The sequence below is a fragment of the Electrona antarctica genome (genome assembly GCF_951216825.1).
Source record: "Electrona antarctica genome assembly, chromosome: 16".
NCBI classification, from domain to species: domain Eukaryota; kingdom Metazoa; phylum Chordata; class Actinopteri; order Myctophiformes; family Myctophidae; genus Electrona; species Electrona antarctica.
The window spans coordinates 11,110,648-11,130,647 of NC_136797.1; the positions used below are offsets into that span (position 1 = coordinate 11,110,648).

Here is a 20,000-nt window from a genome sequence, read left to right on the forward strand (position 1 = left end):
GCCACGGAGGAATGTTCTGGAGATGGCTGATGGAGTGAGGGCCTCTGGCGTAGCGCTGAAGAGAGGTACTGCAGTGTTTTACCTGAGAGATACCAAGGGTGGAAACGATGCTGAAGGGGGCGCTGTATGTTCCATCCTTTCCCCAAGACATTTTCTCAGTCAACGCAGCAACATCAAATGGAGCCACATTCATCTTCAAAGAGGGACAGAACAAGTTCATCCAGAGAGACGGCACGACATTCGACATTAAGGTACATGACAGGTTGTTTTATGTAAACACCGTTGATGAGAGTATTGATGTTGATGAATGTCATGGATGCTATGACATCAAGACGTGGCATGAGATTCTGGGACATTGCAACTACGAAGATGTGTTAAAACTGCAGAATGTAACTGATGGTATGGAAATTAAAGGCAAGGTTGATATTTCCAAGTTGTCATGCGATGTGTGTATAGAAGGTAAATTTGCTCAGAGCCGAAATAGAGAACCAGACCAAAGAGCTAAAGCAGCATTAGAACTTGTACACACTGATTTATCTGGACCAATTGATCCAACGGCTAAAGACGGATTCAAATATGTTTTAGCATTTACTGACGACTATTCAGGAGCTACTTTTGTTTATTTCTTGAAATCTAAGAGTGACACAGTCCAAGCTACAGAGAAGTACATTGCCGATGTTTCACCTTATGGGAAAATTAAGTGTATTCGTTCGGATAATGGTACTGAGTATACTTCTGGTCACTTTCAGGCATTGTTAAGCGGAAAGTCCATTAGACATGAGACCTCAGCTCCATACTCACCCCATCAGAATGGGACAGCTGAAAGAAATTGGCGAACGCTGTTTGAGATGGCCAGATGTATGCTGATTGAGTGCAAATTACCAAGGGAATTGTGGACATATGCGGTAATGACGGCTGCTGTTATTCGAAATAGATGTTTCAATAAGCGTGTAGGACAGACCCCATATTACATGCTGACAGGAAAGAGGCCAAACCTTTCAAGAATGAGAACTTTTGGGTCCCCATGCTATGCATATAAACAAAATAAGAAAAAGTTGGATTCACGATGTGAAAAAGGGATATTTGTGGGATATGATAAGAATAGCCCAGCCTATTTAGTGTTTTGTCCCGACACTGGGAAGATAACTAAGCACAGATTGGTAAAGTTCATTCAAAGGAATGTCATTGAGATTCAGACCCAAACAGAGTGGGATGATGATTGCAGTGGGGGAAGGACTGTAAACCACCTCCCTGAAGATAGGGAAACTAACGAGACACAAGAACAAGAGGTGGTTGTTGAAATGAGTGATTTGGCAAATGTTCAGGCAGGTGAAGATGGACAAACCAGTGAGATACAGGAACAAGAAGCAGGGGAGATGGATGATTTGGTCGGGAGGCATACTATGGTCCGACGGAGCATTGGTTCGACATGCGTCCGCACCTCGGACTAGCGCCTGCTCCCGTGCTTGCGGTTATGGTTAGGTTAGGGGTTAGGGGTATCGGATCAATGAATCGTCGGACCAAACACATGTAACCGATTTGGTCAGTGCTCAGGCAGGTGACAGTGGCCAGAGTGCAACATATCCCAGAAGAAAAGTGAAACCACCTCAGTATTTGGAGGATTATGAGTGTCAAGTAAAATCTGATGACCTAGATGACATAGCCTTTGATTATTGTTATAGAGTCATTTGTGATGTGCCACACACAGTAAAGCAGGCAATGGAATCACCTGACTCTAAGTTATGGACAAGAGCTATGGATGAGGAAATTGAATCACTAAAGGAAAATGACACGTTTACCCTGACTAAACTGCCAGAAGGCAAATAAATAGTGGGGGGTAGATGGGTGTATGCTTTAAAAACAAATGGAGATGAATCTAAACAATTCAAGGCACGTTATGTAGCCAAAGGTTTCAATCAAAAACCAGGTGTGGATTATGAAGAGACTTTTTCACCAACGGCAAACCAGACTAGTGTGAGGGTATTGATGCAAAAGGCAGCACAAGAGAATATGATCTTACACCAAATGGACGTCAAAACGGCCTATTTGCATGCACCAATAGATTTTGAGATTTACATGAGACAACCAGAGGGATATGAAGTTACATCTGAGAATGGGGACATGCTGGTGTGTAAACTAAATAAATCTTTGTATGGTTTAAAACAATCAGGGAGAAATTGGAACAAGATGTTGCATGATTTTTTAACTAAAAATCAATGTATTCAGAATTATTCAGATTATTGTGTTTACACAAGGGAAATGAAGGATCAAAAGGTCAGTGATGTAAATAGGGTGCGTTTTGCGTACCAAAACGCACTTTATAGTTTTGGGCCGCACTTCAAAAAAACCTCTGCGTCCACGGGATGCACTACTGTACTCAGCGTACAGTAATAATAATCCACGTGGGGGAAAAAATCGCGGGAAAAAAAATGCAAATAATCTACGGACACGATCATTTTGCATGGCCGCATGCGACCTCATCCTACGTTATAAACGATAAAATCCACGTAGGACTCGTTGTAGAACCACTAGTTTGTAAGTTAACAACAACACAGTCTGACGGGCGCCGCCATCTTGCTCAGAGACGAGCGCTGAGCGGAGCGCAGCCTGGAGACCAGAGCCGTTTAGAGAGAGAGAGTGACGACAACATACCGTTCAGTGACTCATGAAGCTCCGTGAATAAACAGTGAACGGGGTTGTCGCAACTCTCTCATCTACACGGCGGTGCCTCCGACAGAAAGACAGGCGAACATTTTTGAGCATGACAAAAGTAGACACGATTGATTGGGAAACACACATTGTGTACTGTAACAAACGCCGACACTGTTGTATGTTGTGCGTTGTGGACCGGTGCCACCACACATTAACATGCCCCCCCCCCACCCCCCCAAAAAAGAAGTGCCAAAGCCAACTGCAGGGCAACAAAACATATTAGCAACCCTATTTTCTAAATCTAACATCATCATCTGCTAATGATGCTGATGTGTGCTGCTGTGCACAGCCTACCTCCTCCATGACTGCTTCTACTTAATCTCCAGGTTAGTTTTGTAGCATTCATTTTTATTTTGTATGTATTGTGTAATGTGTCATAAAAACAACATTATTAACAGTTAAAACTGGCAGAATTATTATAGATTTCATATAGCCAAAATCATATGAAATATGTATGTAGTATGAATGTAGAGCTTTTTTTTTTAATTCTAATTTATTTTGCTAGCTTTAGTTATAATAATAATTTCTTCTTCGTTTTCTACATGAATATAACCACATTATAACCATATAAGATGAAATGGGAGTTAAATGCTGCAATTTGTAAAAATGGCAAAATATGACACTTAAACGTCGCTGAAGTGGGACTCATCAAATGTCCCTGGGACTCATCTAAAAGACCACCCCTGCATCCCGGGACTCATTACATTGAAAACCTATTTACATCACTGAAAGGTATTCATTTTATTTTGGGTCGATGATATAATAATTGCAGCAAGTGATGACAATGTGATGATGTCAAAGAAATGCTTACAGCAAAATTCAGAATGAAAGACTTAGGCAAATTGAAAACATTTCATTGGTATTGATTTTGAACATGGTGAACATTATGTGACTATGTCACAAAGGAAATATGTTGACAAAATATTGACTAGATTTGACATGCAGGACTGCAAGCCAAGAACAACACCCTGTGAGGCAAAATTGAACTACACTGACAGCAGTGAGTCATTGGGGGATGTGAGAAAGTACAGGGAAGTTGTGGGTAGTCTAATATACTTGACTACTACTCAGATCTGAGTTTTGTAGTGGGAAAACTTTCACAATATTTTTCTAAACCAACAGAAGAGCAATGGATCACAGTGAAACATGTGCTGAGATATCTGAAGGGAACCAGGGAAAAATCCTTATGCTATAGGAAATGTGAGGAACTAGGCTTGATAGCATATAGTGATGCAAACTGGGCAGAGGATGCAAGTGACAGACGTAGCACTAGTGGTTATTGTGTCAGCCTAAACCCAGAGGGCCCTTTGATTTCATGGAGGTCTAAAAAGCAATACACCGTAGCACTTTCAACTTGTGAAGCTGAGTACATGGCTTTAGCGGCAACTCTACAAGAGTGTTTGTATTTGATTCAATTGTTACAATGTATTGATGAATTTCATTACATGCAGCCAAAGATTTACGAGGACAATCAAGGTACAATAGCGTTAGCTAAAAATCCTGTACAGAGACAGAGGTCAAAACATATTGACATAAGATACCACTTTGTAAGATCAACTGTCAATGATGGTAAAGTGATTCTCGAGTATTGTCCAACTGAACAAATGGTTGCCGATGTTATGACAAAACCAGCAAGGCTGTGTCAATTGAGACATTTTGAGGGTTTCATGTTTGGAGAATAACACACAGTCCAAAGTTTTTTTTCAAGGGTTCTTTGTTTTTTTTGTTTGGTTATTTATCTTTATGTTTACCAAATTCACAATCAAGTGGGGGTGTTGAGATGTATTAAAAATGATCATTAATTGTCTGTGTATATAAATATATCATTGTCACTGTATGTATATTTATATATGCTTTTATACTGAAACCGGATGCCGGATGTGTCAATCGTGTTGACGTGTATATAAATGAGTAAAATAAACACTCGCTTCGCTCAGCCATGGTCTAAGGAAGCAAACCCACATCTGCTCTCTGAGTCCTTTTATTATCCTCCGTCAGTTCCGGCTAGCTCTGGGTTTGTTGTTTGTCTGACGCGATGCGTTAGCTTTGTTTAACAGGTCATGGAGCCCAGTAGTAGAGACAGCAACGACCGGTGGAACCGGGTTCGCTTTGACGGAGATGAAAGGAACTTTGAATTATGGTTGGTAACATTTCTCGGCTACCTCCGGCTGAAAGGGCTGAAAGACACCATACTATACGAGCCTGATATCGACGACGAGGAAACACTCGATGCGGAGGAAGCCGCAGCAAGAGACGCTGCAGCCGCAGAAAGAGAAGCTGAGGACGCCGAGAAAAATGAAAATGCTTACGCTGAATTGGTTCAAGTGCTCGATGATACGAGTTTGTCGTTAGTTATGCGTGAGGCAGCGGATGACGGAAGAAAGGCGTTACAGATTCTGAAAGATCACTACGCGGGCAAGGGGAAACCGAGGGTGATCAGTCTGTACACAGAGCTGACGTCGCTCCGGAAAACTGCAGATGAAACAATGACAGCATATATTATACGAGCAGAAACAGCTATCACGGCACTGAGAAATGCGGAAGAGACTTTGAGTGATGGCTTGCTAACAGCAATGGTTCTGAAGGGGCTGCCAGAATCTTATAAGCCATTTTCCATCCACATCGCACAAAGTGATGACAGGATCACCTTCGCCGACTTTAAGTCCAAACTGAGGAGTTATGAGATCACTGAAAGGTTCAGTAGCAGTTCCGGGGATGACAGCGTGATGAGACTAAGAAGCAAGGACAGCGACGTGAGACTGTCCTGTTATAACTGCGGCCAGAGAGGGCACAAATCGTTTGAGTGCGGAGATGCTGCTGGTCAGAAAGAACAGAGACAGTGGTGCAGTCTTTGCAGAAGTCAAACACATAATGACACCAACTGCAGACGAAGAAGACGGAAAGACAACGTCAATGTGACGCAGGATGAAGAGGAGCACGCGTTCGCCTTCAAGGTGGGCCAGGTGAACCGCGACTCGGACGGCGCCGGGAGACCGAAGCAGAGACTTTGTCGGAGTAATACTCTGAGCTGAGGGCTGATGGTCGACACCGGGGCTACGTCACATATTGTGACCGACGTGAAGAAGTTCCGAAACTTCGATGAGAATTTCGAGCCACGGAGGAATGTTCTGGAGATGGCTGATGGAGTGAGGGCCTCTGGCGTAGCGCTGAAGAGAGGTACTGCAGTGTTTTACCTGAGAGATACCAAGGGTGGAAACGATGCTGAAGGGGGCGCTGTATGTTCCATCCTTTCCCCAAGACATTTTCTCAGTCAACGCAGCAACATCAAATGGAGCCACATTCATCTTCAAAGAGGGACAGAACAAGTTCATCCAGAGAGACGGCACGACATTCGACATTAAGGTACATGACAGGTTGTTTTATGTAAACACCGTTGATGAGAGTATTGATGTTGATGAATGTCATGGATGCTATGACATCAAGACGTGGCATGAGATTCTGGGACATTGCAACTACGAAGATGTGTTAAAACTGCAGAATGTAACTGATGGTATGGAAATTAAAGGCAAGGTTGATATTTCCAAGTTGTCATGCGATGTGTGTATAGAAGGTAAATTTGCTCAGAGCCGAAATAGAGAACCAGACCAAAGAGCTAAAGCAGCATTAGAACTTGTACACACTGATTTATCTGGACCAATTGATCCAACGGCTAAAGACGGATTCAAATATGTTTTAGCATTTACTGACGACTATTCAGGAGCTACTTTTGTTTATTTCTTGAAATCTAAGAGTGACACAGTCCAAGCTACAGAGAAGTACATTGCCGATGTTTCACCTTATGGGAAAATTAAGTGTATTCGTTCGGATAATGGTACTGAGTATACTTCTGGTCACTTTCAGGCATTGTTAAGCGGAAAGTCCATTAGACATGAGACCTCAGCTCCATACTCACCCCATCAGAATGGGACAGCTGAAAGAAATTGGCGAACGCTGTTTGAGATGGCCAGATGTATGCTGATTGAGTGCAAATTACCAAGGGAATTGTGGACATATGCGGTAATGACGGCTGCTGTTATTCGAAATAGATGTTTCAATAAGCGTGTAGGACAGACCCCATATTACATGCTGACAGGAAAGAGGCCAAACCTTTCAAGAATGAGAACTTTTGGGTCCCCATGCTATGCATATAAACAAAATAAGAAAAAGTTGGATTCACGATGTGAAAAAGGGATATTTGTGGGATATGATAAGAATAGCCCAGCCTATTTAGTGTTTTGTCCCGACACTGGGAAGATAACTAAGCACAGATTGGTAAAGTTCATTCAAAGGAATGTCATTGAGATTCAGACCCAAACAGAGTGGGATGATGATTGCAGTGGGGGAAGGACTGTAAACCACCTCCCTGAAGATAGGGAAACTAACGAGACACAAGAACAAGAGGTGGTTGTTGAAATGAGTGATTTGGCAAATGTTCAGGCAGGTGAAGATGGACAAACCAGTGAGATACAGGAACAAGAAGCAGGGGAGATGGATGATTTGGTCGGGAGGCATACTATGGTCCGACGGAGCATTGGTTCGACATGCGTCCGCACCTCGGACTAGCGCCTGCTCCCGTGCTTGCGGTTATGGTTAGGTTAGGGGTTAGGGGTATCGGATCAATGAATCGTCGGACCAAACACATGTAACCGATTTGGTCAGTGCTCAGGCAGGTGACAGTGGCCAGAGTGCAACATATCCCAGAAGAAAAGTGAAACCACCTCAGTATTTGGAGGATTATGAGTGTCAAGTAAAATCTGATGACCTAGATGACATAGCCTTTGATTATTGTTATAGAGTCATTTGTGATGTGCCACACACAGTAAAGCAGGCAATGGAATCACCTGACTCTAAGTTATGGACAAGAGCTATGGATGAGGAAATTGAATCACTAAAGGAAAATGACACGTTTACCCTGACTAAACTGCCAGAAGGCAAAGAAATAGTGGGGGGTAGATGGGTGTATGCTTTAAAAACAAATGGAGATGAATCTAAACAATTCAAGGCACGTTATGTAGCCAAAGGTTTCAATCAAAAACCAGGTGTGGATTATGAAGAGACTTTTTCACCAACGGCAAACCAGACTAGTGTGAGGGTATTGATGCAAAAGGCAGCACAAGAGAATATGATCTTACACCAAATGGACGTCAAAACGGCCTATTTGCATGCACCAATAGATTTTGAGATTTACATGAGACAACCAGAGGGATATGAAGTTACATCTGAGAATGGGGACATGCTGGTGTGTAAACTAAATAAATCTTTGTATGGTTTAAAACAATCAGGGAGAAATTGGAACAAGATGTTGCATGATTTTTTAACTAAAAATCAATGTATTCAGAATTATTCAGATTATTGTGTTTACACAAGGGAAATGAAGGATCAAAAGGTCAGTGATGTAAATAGGGTGCGTTTTGCGTACCAAAACGCACTTTATAGTTTTGGGCCGCACTTCAAAAAAACCTCTGCGTCCACGGGATGCACTACTGTACTCAGCGTACAGTAATAATAATCCACGTGGGGGAAAAAATCGCGGGAAAAAAAATGCAAATAATCTACGGACACGATCATTTTGCATGGCCGCATGCGACCTCATCCTACGTTATAAACGATAAAATCCACGTAGGACTCGTTGTAGAACCACTAGTTTGTAAGTTAACAACAACACAGTCTGACGGGCGCCGCCATCTTGCTCAGAGACGAGCGCTGAGCGGAGCGCAGCCTGGAGACCAGAGCCGTTTAGAGAGAGAGAGTGACGACAACATACCGTTCAGTGACTCATGAAGCTCCGTGAATAAACAGTGAACGGGGTTGTCGCAACTCTCTCATCTACACGGCGGTGCCTCCGACAGAAAGACAGGCGAACATTTTTGAGCATGACAAAAGTAGACCCGATTGATTGGGAAACACACATTGTGTACTGTAACAAACGCCGACACTGTTGTATGTTGTGCGTTGTGGACCGGTGCCACCACACATTAACATGCCCCCCCCCCCACCCCCCCAAAAAAGAAGTGCCAAAGCCAACTGCAGGGCAACAAAACATATTAGCAACCCTATTTTCTAAATCTAACATCATCATCTGCTAATGATGCTGATGTGTGCTGCTGTGCACAGCCTACCTCCTCCATGACTGCTTCTACTTAATCTCCAGGTTAGTTTTGTAGCATTCATTTTTATTTTGTATGTATTGTGTAATGTGTCATAAAAACAACATTATTAACAGTTAAAACTGGCAGAATTATTATAGATTTCATATAGCCAAAATCATATGAAATATGTATGTAGTATGAATGTAGAGCTTTTTTTTTTTAATTCTAATTTATTTTGCTAGCTTTAGTTATAATAATAATTTCTTCTTCGTTTTCTACATGAATATAACCACATTATAACCATATAAGATGAAATGGGAGTTAAATGCTGCAATTTGTAAAAATGGCAAAATATGACACTTAAACGTCGCTGAAGTGGGACTCATCAAATGTCCCTGGGACTCATCTAAAAGACCACCCCTGCATCCCGGGACTCATTACATTGAAAACCTATTTACATCACTGAAAGGTATTCATTTTATTTTGGGTCGATGATATAATAATTGCAGCAAGTGATGACAATGTGATGATGTCAAAGAAATGCTTACAGCAAAATTCAGAATGAAAGACTTAGGCAAATTGAAAACATTTCATTGGTATTGATTTTGAACATGGTGAACATTATGTGACTATGTCACAAAGGAAATATGTTGACAAAATATTGACTAGATTTGACATGCAGGACTGCAAGCCAAGAACAACACCCTGTGAGGCAAAATTGAACTACACTGACAGCAGTGAGTCATTGGGGGATGTGAGAAAGTACAGGGAAGTTGTGGGTAGTCTAATATACTTGACTACTACTCAGATCTGAGTTTTGTAGTGGGAAAACTTTCACAATATTTTTCTAAACCAACAGAAGAGCAATGGATCACAGTGAAACATGTGCTGAGATATCTGAAGGGAACCAGGGAAAAATCCTTATGCTATAGGAAATGTGAGGAACTAGGCTTGATAGCATATAGTGATGCAAACTGGGCAGAGGATGCAAGTGACAGACGTAGCACTAGTGGTTATTGTGTCAGCCTAAACCCAGAGGGCCCTTTGATTTCATGGAGGTCTAAAAAGCAATACACCGTAGCACTTTCAACTTGTGAAGCTGAGTACATGGCTTTAGCGGCAACTCTACAAGAGTGTTTGTATTTGATTCAATTGTTACAATGTATTGATGAATTTCATTACATGCAGCCAAAGATTTACGAGGACAATCAAGGTACAATAGCGTTAGCTAAAAATCCTGTACAGAGACAGAGGTCAAAACATATTGACATAAGATACCACTTTGTAAGATCAACTGTCAATGATGGTAAAGTGATTCTCGAGTATTGTCCAACTGAACAAATGGTTGCCGATGTTATGACAAAACCAGCAAGGCTGTGTCAATTGAGACATTTTGAGGGTTTCATGTTTGGAGAATAACACACAGTCCAAAGTTTTTTTTCAAGGGTTCTTTGTTTTTTTTGTTTGGTTATTTATCTTTATGTTTACCAAATTCACAATCAAGTGGGGGTGTTGAGATGTATTAAAAATGATCATTAATTGTCTGTGTATATAAATATATCATTGTCACTGTATGTATATTTATATATGCTTTTATACTGAAACCGGATGCCGGATGTGTCAATCGTGTTGACGTGTATATAAATGAGTAAAATAAACACTCGCTTCGCTCAGCCATGGTCTAAGTAGGCCGTGAGCCAGGACCCCAAATCTGGGGTCATCTGTACCGATGGGGTGAATAAGTCTCATAGTGATTTTTGGGAAGGTATACATCCCTAGTGCTAGGAAAAATGTGATAGCATTGCATCTGTGGTAGCTTTCTGTGTGTTATCACTCCATTTATAACCACATGCCAAAACTCAATTTTCAAAATCCGAATGGAGCATTCTACTTCAAACTGATGGTTCTCTCCTATTATTGATCATATATCTTTGAAGAATGGTTGGGATACAGCTCAGACTATATATTTCTCTGAAAAGTTGTTAAAATTAGCACATCTAGAAATGTTATCTATTACAGGAGAGACAACATATAGGGACTATATATTACATGAGACGTACTTCTGTTTTCATGAAAGATGCAGCACAAAGGTTCCCTCTGTAAATAACTGTAAATATTTAAAACCATCTTAGAACATAAATTCTAATGAAATGTTTTATGAAATTCAATAAACTAAATATAGTGTAAGTGTACAGTGTAAGTAATGCATAAGATAACTTTCCGTTCACCATTAGATCACCTTTTAGTCCATTTGACATTTCTATCTGTTCAATACCAAACCTAATAATGCTGTTTCATATTACGTTTTTGTTGTTGATTTGTATTTGGGGACAATTTTTGCTTGGTTGCCCAAACTTTGGTAATTGGCATAATCAAAAAAGGCCTTTATATCAGGTCAATCTCACATGTTAAAGGTCTGGTCAATGAAACAGAAACAACTATTTCTATTTCTATAACAACTTATACATTTGTAATAATAGCATAAGAAAATATGATAATATTTATCTTTTGCAACTACATTCAATATCTGTAAGCTTCAACTCATAATCAGAAACATAAAATCAACCCACCACATCCCCCTAGCCCTCCTGATTGGCAGCAATATCTTACCCAAATCCTGATCTACCTCATCGTCTCTTTATTAACAACATCACTTCTCATTTGTAGCTTCAACATCTCATCAGGTGTCAGGTCACCCTTAGCAAAATGTGGATCTCCCATCCAAATTGTGTGACATCACCTGAACTTTCAAATTGAGCTTGGTGGTCTGCCACATTCCACTTGTATATGAGTACAACTGTCGTGGTACAACAGCAGCAACAGATTGTTACATTGTGACACCCAACTCACCCAGCACATCAGGGTAGTCTGGGAAGTTCCCTGCCAGCAAAGTATTTTGTGCTCTGATCTAGCCTTTGCACATGGATATGAGGTTGCACATGGGACTGTCCCATTGAAGGTCGTTAATGTCAAGGCAATTATGTTTATGCACTGTCAAATAGGTCTACATCTATTCTATGGTAACATATAGCTGTATAGTCATATTATCCTGCTCATTACTGTGCACAAATGTATACATCTTTGTGTTTGAGCACAAATGCATTTTGAGAACCCCCACATTTTCAGTAAAGCGTGCACGCTGTGCGGCCCCCCACACACCATCATTCTACAGTTCAATCTAGTTGAATACCCCTGCTGTAGGTTACAACAACAAACAGCTGCATATCAATGGTAAGGTGAATACTGTGCATGTCAACCAGTGACCATACTGTATCTGCTGCATGCTTGGACACACCTGCTTATGAGACAGACATTGACCTGACCTTTAGCACATAAGATTGACCTACTTATAAGAAATTGATTTTATGTGACAGTTATTCTGTTCATTTTGTAATTGTAATGTTTTTACATAATGCAGTACAATAGAACATCACTTTGGGTGTGGTATGGACACCATTTTGGATTTGGCAATACATAATTAACTAGTGATGGGAGATTAATCGGCAAACACATCGGTATCTGACCATTTGAGTTGTTTTTAGATTAATCGGCATCGGTTTGATTAATCAGACCGATTACGTTTTTCCTTTTTCGAACATAGTAACTGCGAGAGTGAGGTCTAGCCAACACCAACTCGGGATTCCTGGATCGCTGCCCTCCACAATGTCCTATCCAACATCAGGTTATTGAGCTCTGCAGTGTTGTTAGCCAAGCTGTCGCGCCGCAGCACGTCTACATAGGTGGTACGCTTCTTTCCCCCCCCTGGCTTTGCCCTGGGTTTGGCTCCCATAGTCAATTTACTTGCCTCAAGTTCTGGGTACCTGACGCAGTGCCCTGCCAGCCTCATCCTTCTCTCTCTGACTTTGTCCGTGACCCGTGGTAGGTCCCCATAGAGGTCCACATTTCTGATGTGACACCTAGTGCCATTCGTAGCATTCTTGTGTAGACTCCATCCAGGGATTTTTCCTGTTGTACTGTGAGGGTCCATGTCTCGACAGTATCTATGAACAGCCGCCTCTTAAGGTCTTCTCCCATGTCTGATTTCCACACTCTCCTCATCCCGTGCAAGGCTTTCCGGGCAAGTGCTCTCCGAACCTTCAGATCCTTTTCAGTTGAGGCAGTCCAGGCCCCGAGGTACTTGAAGTCCTCGACTCGCTCGAGCACCGTCCCGTCTGCAGTGGCAATGGTTTTGTCCTCTGTGTTGACTGTCATTACCTTTGTCTTCTTGGTATTGAGCTTGAGGCCGAACTTGGACCTTGGCTCGAGTCTGGCTGTAGCTTGACTCTATCATCTGGACCAACTTTTCTGGAACTCCGTAGGCACGTAGAATACTCCTGAGTTTCCCCCGGTGGATGGTGTCGAAAGCCTTTTGGAAGTCAATGAATGTGATCACCGCTGACAGGTTGCGCTCCCATACCCCTTCCAATATCCTCCTCAGTGCCAGTATCTGCCCGACTTTCGAACATAAACATAAGTTAAGGATTATGAAAGATCATTATTATTATTTTTGGACGTTTATTTACTTTGTCTTTTCTCATTTATATTTGAATAAATAATAATATTGGAATAAATAAAAAATGAAATGAAAGTAATTAATCGGTCTGTCTTTACAGATAAACAAGCCCAAAGTAACAGTTTGAACAGATCTACAAGCTCACAATATTATAAAGGTATTTAAGTTAGATGTGACTTGCCTAAGCCTGTAGTGCAGACACCCTGTTACATGTATTTTTCAGAATAGACAAAATTATAATCTTTCAATACAGAATAAGATCGACATTGGTAATATTGGTTATCAGCCATAACAGCAATTAATTATATCGGATATCGATATCGGCCAAAATGTCTCATCGGCACATCCCTATAATTAACTGATCACTTTCACTGATTCAGCCACATTCCTTTAGTCCTAAACCCCCAAATAATGATGAATTAGTATTAGTTATAGCCATTTTAAGCTCCTGGCAGCCATATTGGACGCCATCTTGAAAATGACGCCTTTCCAGAACATATATTTTCCTATATTTTCAGTATATTCTTAAGCATGCCTAGAGGTTCCAGAACCAATTGGAAAAACCTTTTCTATCATTTTTGGGGGGTGTATTACTATTTTTTTTCATATTGATCCATGCAATTTTCGCCTAGTGTTATAAAATAAAATGCATGATAGCACTCATAAAGCTACCACGGGTGCAATGCTATCACATATTTTCTAACTCTAGACATGTATACCTTCACAAAAATCACTATGAGCCTTATTCGGCCAGATGGTACAGACCAACCCCCCTGGCTCACGGACTAAAGGAAGCAAACCCACATCTGCTCTCCGAGTCCTTTTATTATCCTCCGTCAGTTCCGGCTAGCTCTGGGTTTGTTGTTTGTCTGACGCGATGCGTTAGCTTTGTTTAACAAGGTGACTAAAATGTGACAGAAAATAAGTGAAAACTATTCAAGAGACTATGACAAAAACTAAAATAGAAATTTGGTGTATTGCCAAGTACACGCTATCCAGTGAGTGCAATTCTGCTTTCCCTAAAGATTCCACTTGCTGAAAAGGATCATGGGATATGATGTTTATTCTCCTGCATACCTACACAAGAATGTACATCCATGCTAACGAGGACCCCACCCGGTCAGTCGATCCCTGTCTGTTACGGTGTGCACTATAGTGTGCACGTCATCAACATTCTACAACGTGGCACCTTGCTGTGTGTGTGTGTGTGTGTGCGTGTGTGTGTGTATGTGTGTATGTGTGGCTAATCGTGCGAACCAAAAGGACCCGATGTCAAGCTACCGAAGTAGAACACTTCATGGTTAATTAACAAAATCTTTCATCTGCAACTGTAACTTTAATTCTTTAACCCGTTTTGACCTGAGAAAAGATTCTACAAATGTCTTCTAAATCATGACAGTTTTCTGAAAAACCTCATGTTTCTATGTCAGTCGTTCTCAAACATTTTCATGTCAAGGACCCCCAAAAATAGCTGAAATTGGCCACCGACCCCCCATCTGAAAATATGTTGTTCCAGAAGCAAAGATTTGAGTTAAAAACTGAAACTCTGAAATAATATATATTCAAAAGATTTGAGGCACATTTTCACGATTTTTCAAAAATAGCAGACCTACAAGTTCATAGCTTGTAGATTGCTAGTTTTCAATAGCTAAAAGTATAACATAATGCTTACACCAAAAGGGGTTCCTGCCCCAAAATGGGTTAAACTAAAGAAGTTGTGTCTAAAGTGATACTAACCCAGGGAATGTCTGTCAGGGAAAGACAGACAGACATACATAAGTACATGGAGAAAGACAAAGAAACAGTTATAAGTGTTCTGTAGGCCCCTTCCTCACGTCTCCTCTCCGGATTTTGAGACCAGCCTACCCATCTTCTCTCCTCCCTCTCCGAGAGAGAGAGAGAGAGAGAGAACAGAATAACTGGCAGCACAACAGCAACTCAGTGTTTAAGTGTAGACAGTTTGTTAACGTACGTACGTGCGTGTGTACGTGTGTGTGTGTGTGTGTGTGTGTGTGTGTGTGTGTGTGTGAGCATGATGTCAAAGACCACCATTGTGACAAGGGGGAAACGCCACCTCCATTCACTAAGAGGTCATTATCAGCCAGCCTCTCCACTGTACAGCAGAGACAGACGAGCTTAACCCATTGACCTGAGATCAGATTCTAAAAATGTCTGTTTGAAAATGACAGTTTTCTGAAAAAGCTATGTTTCTATGTCAGCCGTTCTTCGATTTTTCAAAAATGGCAGACCTATAAGCTCGTAGCGCGCGGCGCCACTCGGTGGCGCGCTATGAGCTTGTAGATCTGCTATTTTTCAATAGCTAAAGCATAACATAATGCTAACACCAAAAGGGGTTCCTGACAAAAATGGGTTAAAAGAGAATTGGACATACAGTAAGGGGAAGAGCAGTGGGCACTTCCACTAACTAAACAAGGATAAAGATTAGTAATCTGGGAATATGTTGAAAAGGTTGTGATAGTCCATATATAAAATAAATCCATCATTGGTGGGAAAACACCAGTGGTTTATGGTCAAAATCAGTGAGCTCAATTGCAGATTAGGATAGTTTGCATGAATAACAGTAATTTCACCCCCCCCCCCCCCCCCCCCCCCCCCACACACACACACACACACGTGTGCAAATGGTGCATTTATATAGCACCTTTATCCAAGGCGCTTTACATAGATTGTGCATTACATACATTCACACATTCATACACCGATGGTGGCGGAAACCATGCAAGGCACCAACCAGCACATCAGAGTCTTGCTCAAGCACACTTCGACACTAACTCTGGGAGGAGCCCACAGGGTTCGAACGGGCAACCTTACGGACGGTTACCATCCAGCCACTCTACCCCCTGGCCTGAAGCCACCACCGCCCCATGTGCACACACGCATGCACGGATTGCATGCAGGGAAAAGGTTAGACCTAACCTTACTCAAGAGTAACTAAAACCTGACAATGATTTACTATGCCATACTTTTCTCAACCCCTTGGAATTAACACACACATACTCAGACACACACACACACACACACACACACCCCCCGCTGGACCAAGTGACTTGTGAAACCTTGCCTGCACACAAGGATTGGCACAGAAAAACCCTCCATCTGGAAGTTTCAAATCGGCCTGTAACTCTTGACCCACACGTTGTACAATCCGAAACGACTAGTCTAGCTATGCATAACTTAGAGATAAGTTCAGGGTGAGGCATAGTTTTACTGGGGTCGTATAGGGTTAGGTTTAGGCATAGTTTTACCGAGGTTAAGGTTAGGAATAAGGTTAGGTTTAACCGTTTAAGCATCATTTACTTAGGTTACTTTAGGAATGCCAAAGCAAAGTTCTTTGTTTACCCAGGGAAGTGGACTAAGCTTGAGATGCTTGTTTACAGCCACACCCTGCTCATAGAACATTTCATGGTAGGGGTTCAATGCCTTGCTCAAGGGCACTTCAGCAGTGTTAATTTTAACGTGCCGGTCCGGGGATTCGAACTGGCGACCTTCCGGTATCAAGACCGCTCCGCAAACCGTTCGGCCGCGCTGTTCCGCCGGCTGTAAGCCCGGGGCGAGTTGGTAAAGGGGCGAGTTGTTTGGTACTCTTCTTGATAACACATAAGAGGAATAAACAGTGCCACACTATCTGTAGAAGTCTCACTCCAGTGACGCTGAGGAAGGCCTGCGTCTCACTCCAGTGACGCTGAGGAAGGCCTGCGTCTCACTCCAACGACGCTGAGGAAGGCCTGCGTGCCGAAACGTGTCTGTTCGTTTGGTTTGACTGCTGCTGCGGATCTTCAACATTATTCAAAAACAAACAACAAAAAGACTCCCAATGCAAAACTTCTACAGTGTGGATCGTTTCTTCCTTCCACTTTTTAAATCTTCCAATTATTTAGAATTTAACCCATTTAGACCAGAGGACGATTCTACAAAATGTCTTCTAGATCCTGACAGTTTTCTGAAAAAACTCATGTTTCTATGTCAGTGGTTCTCAAACTATTTCATGTCAAGGACCCCAAACATTATATGTAATTGGCCGCCGACCCCCCCATCTGAAAATATGTCGTTCGGAGGGACCCCCCAAAAGCAAAGATTTGAGTTAAAAACGTCCGCTATGAAAGAATATATATTCAAAGATGTGGGCCACATTTTCACAATTTTTCAAAAAATAGCAGATTTACAAGCTCGTAGCACGGCACTCTGTGCCGCACTATGAGCTTGTAGATCTGCTATTTTTCAATAGCTAAAAGTATAACATAATGTTTAAAACACCAAAAGGCGTTCCCGTTCAGAATGGGTTTAAAGAATGAGCCTTTTCCTTTTTTTATAAAGACTATACATTAGTCGTCACCAATTAATTCCAGTGAGGGTCAGGACAGAATCACAAGTCAGCATGTCCTGGTTTTTGCCAGAGAAAAACAAATGTGTCGTGCATGAGCTTGTAGATTGTGACTATTTGACATACAGTGAAGTATTACAGGGTTTTAGCGTGTGTGTTTGTGTGAGTGGCTGGGAGGCTCTCGGCTTTTTGTCAGATGCAAGAAGGGATGAACGGTTGGAAGCCACTGGTCTAACTAACAGCGAGAGTGTTGCTAGATTAACCCATTAAAACCCCTGTCGGTTTATTATCTCCCGACAATGACCACCTGGGCAGACATTATTATTACTTAACGATCATCTTACTCACCAATGTGTCCCAGCAGGGTTTGGCCGATGTCTTTGATGTCATTATACTCATGTAGCAGGTCAATGTGCTGACTCAGCTCCTCCTCTCTGTAACCTCTGGACACGCACACGCGCACGCACACACACACACACACACACACAGTTGATATTTCGACCGTAAATTGCATAGTAGTGCATCTGTACACGTATATGCTCGGTTGACCTCAGTCTAGATATTCTGACCTCCCATAATTCCGAATTAACACTATCACCTCAGTCTCAACCAGCCACGCCTCAGTCTTAACTGGCCGTGTGTGTGTGTGTGTGTGTGTGTGTGTGTGTATATAAAAATAATTGAACCCTAACTCATGAATGCCTAATCGTAACATTGACCCCAAGCTGAATATTTTAGCACACACACACACACACACACACACACACACACACACACACACACACACACACACACACACACACACACACACACACACACACACACACACACACACACACACACACACACACACACACACACACACACACACACACACACACACTTTGTACTCACTCTGCCTCTAGCAGTGAAATCTCCGAGTCTAGCTCCTGTCGTCTCCTCCTCAGCTCCTGCACCTCCTCCTCTGGGTTTACTTTGGAGTCTTGGTTTGCACGTGTCTGGAGCTGACAGGAGGCACAACATAGACAACCATATGATATGTGCCAGGCAGAGGCGTATCTACAATAAGGCGAGGGCAGGCGTCCGCCTGTCCAAATCCATTTCTGGCCTGGCCAAAATCCATACAATGAGAAAAAAGGACAAAAACAAGACCTGAGAGCTATTAGTGGACAGCTGATTGGCCGTTGCGGTAGAGCGCGACCCTCAATCACCCATTGGAATGTAAATGCATGCCTTTCAGCCTCTGTATCCTACACGTCTGGCAGGTATATCTCTTTGAAAACCTTTAGTGCAGCGATTGTGCGCGGGGAGACGACAATTAACACATGATCTTGCCTGCCCAAAACGTAATTCCTGGATACGCCACTGGTGCCAGGGACGTGCAGAGTGTTAGAGAGGCAGCAGGGGCTAAAATCCTGTTAAGAGGGCACTTTTGGACAAAAAAGAAATAGCGAAGAGAGCTTGTAGATCAGCTATTTCCAGGGCGCAACCCTTTAGCTATAGTGGAGATGCGGTGTACGACATGGGAGTTGTTCCGATACCGATACTTGTATCGGTTACTCGGGCCGATACCACCCTCAAGTACTCGGAACTTTGACCCGAGTACCAAAACATCCAATTGACACTAGGCTGAACGAATGCAAATGGAGCAAGTCTGACCCAACGCTGCAGCAAATCGCCAAAAACAGCCGATCTACAAGAATAAATGACAACTGACAAGTGTAGATCGGAGATTAATCTGCATTCATGAGAAAAGGGGTATCAGTATTCTGTATCGGTGAGTACTAAAAATTAAGTACTTGTACTCGTACTTGGTCTGAAAAAAAAAATGGTATCGGGACAACTCTAATTTCTAAACAAATTTGTTCAACGCAAAATACTGTGTTCACGTTCAGGAGACTTCTCCTGAATGCTGCCTTCCTTCCGGCATGGCATGGAAAGGAGAGGAGGGCATTTGCATTTCTTTCACAATGTTGTTTTACAGACGGGTAAAAGGGCAGGGGCTGAAGCCCCCTTTGATGTCTATGTGTGCACGTGCCTGGATATGTGTGTATGTGTGTGTGTGTGTGTGTGTGTGTGTGTGTGTGTGTGTGTGTGTGTGTGTGTGTGTGTGTGTGTGTGTGTGTGTGTGTGTGTGTGTGCGCGCCTAAGGTGGACTGTGCATTGAGCTTGTGCCGTCAACTTACTGGTGATTTAAAGCTGGAATGGACTTTCTTAAAACTTGAAGATGGAGTGCTGGGGGTAGAGAGAAAGGAGAGAGAAAGAGAGGGAGTACTTGAATGTGGATACAATAAAACGTGTTTATCTAAAATCAAGAACACATTCGTTTTGATGATTTGATAAC

General features: G+C 42.2%; 1 protein-coding gene across 1 annotated transcript in view; it reads right to left on the minus strand.

The window, feature by feature from the left end:
- swi5 (SWI5 homologous recombination repair protein) overlaps positions 1 to 20,000 on the minus strand; it is a 28,631-nt gene that overhangs the window by 7,826 nt on the left and 805 nt on the right. Inside the window, exons 2-4 of the mRNA XM_079523895.1 lie at positions 19,843 to 19,891; positions 18,551 to 18,660; positions 18,005 to 18,099 (exon numbers count right to left, since the gene is read on the minus strand). Of these exons, the coding sequence (XP_079380021.1) occupies positions 18,005 to 18,099; positions 18,551 to 18,660; positions 19,843 to 19,891 (254 nt within the window). The remainder of the gene's footprint in view (positions 1 to 18,004; positions 18,100 to 18,550; positions 18,661 to 19,842; positions 19,892 to 20,000) is intronic.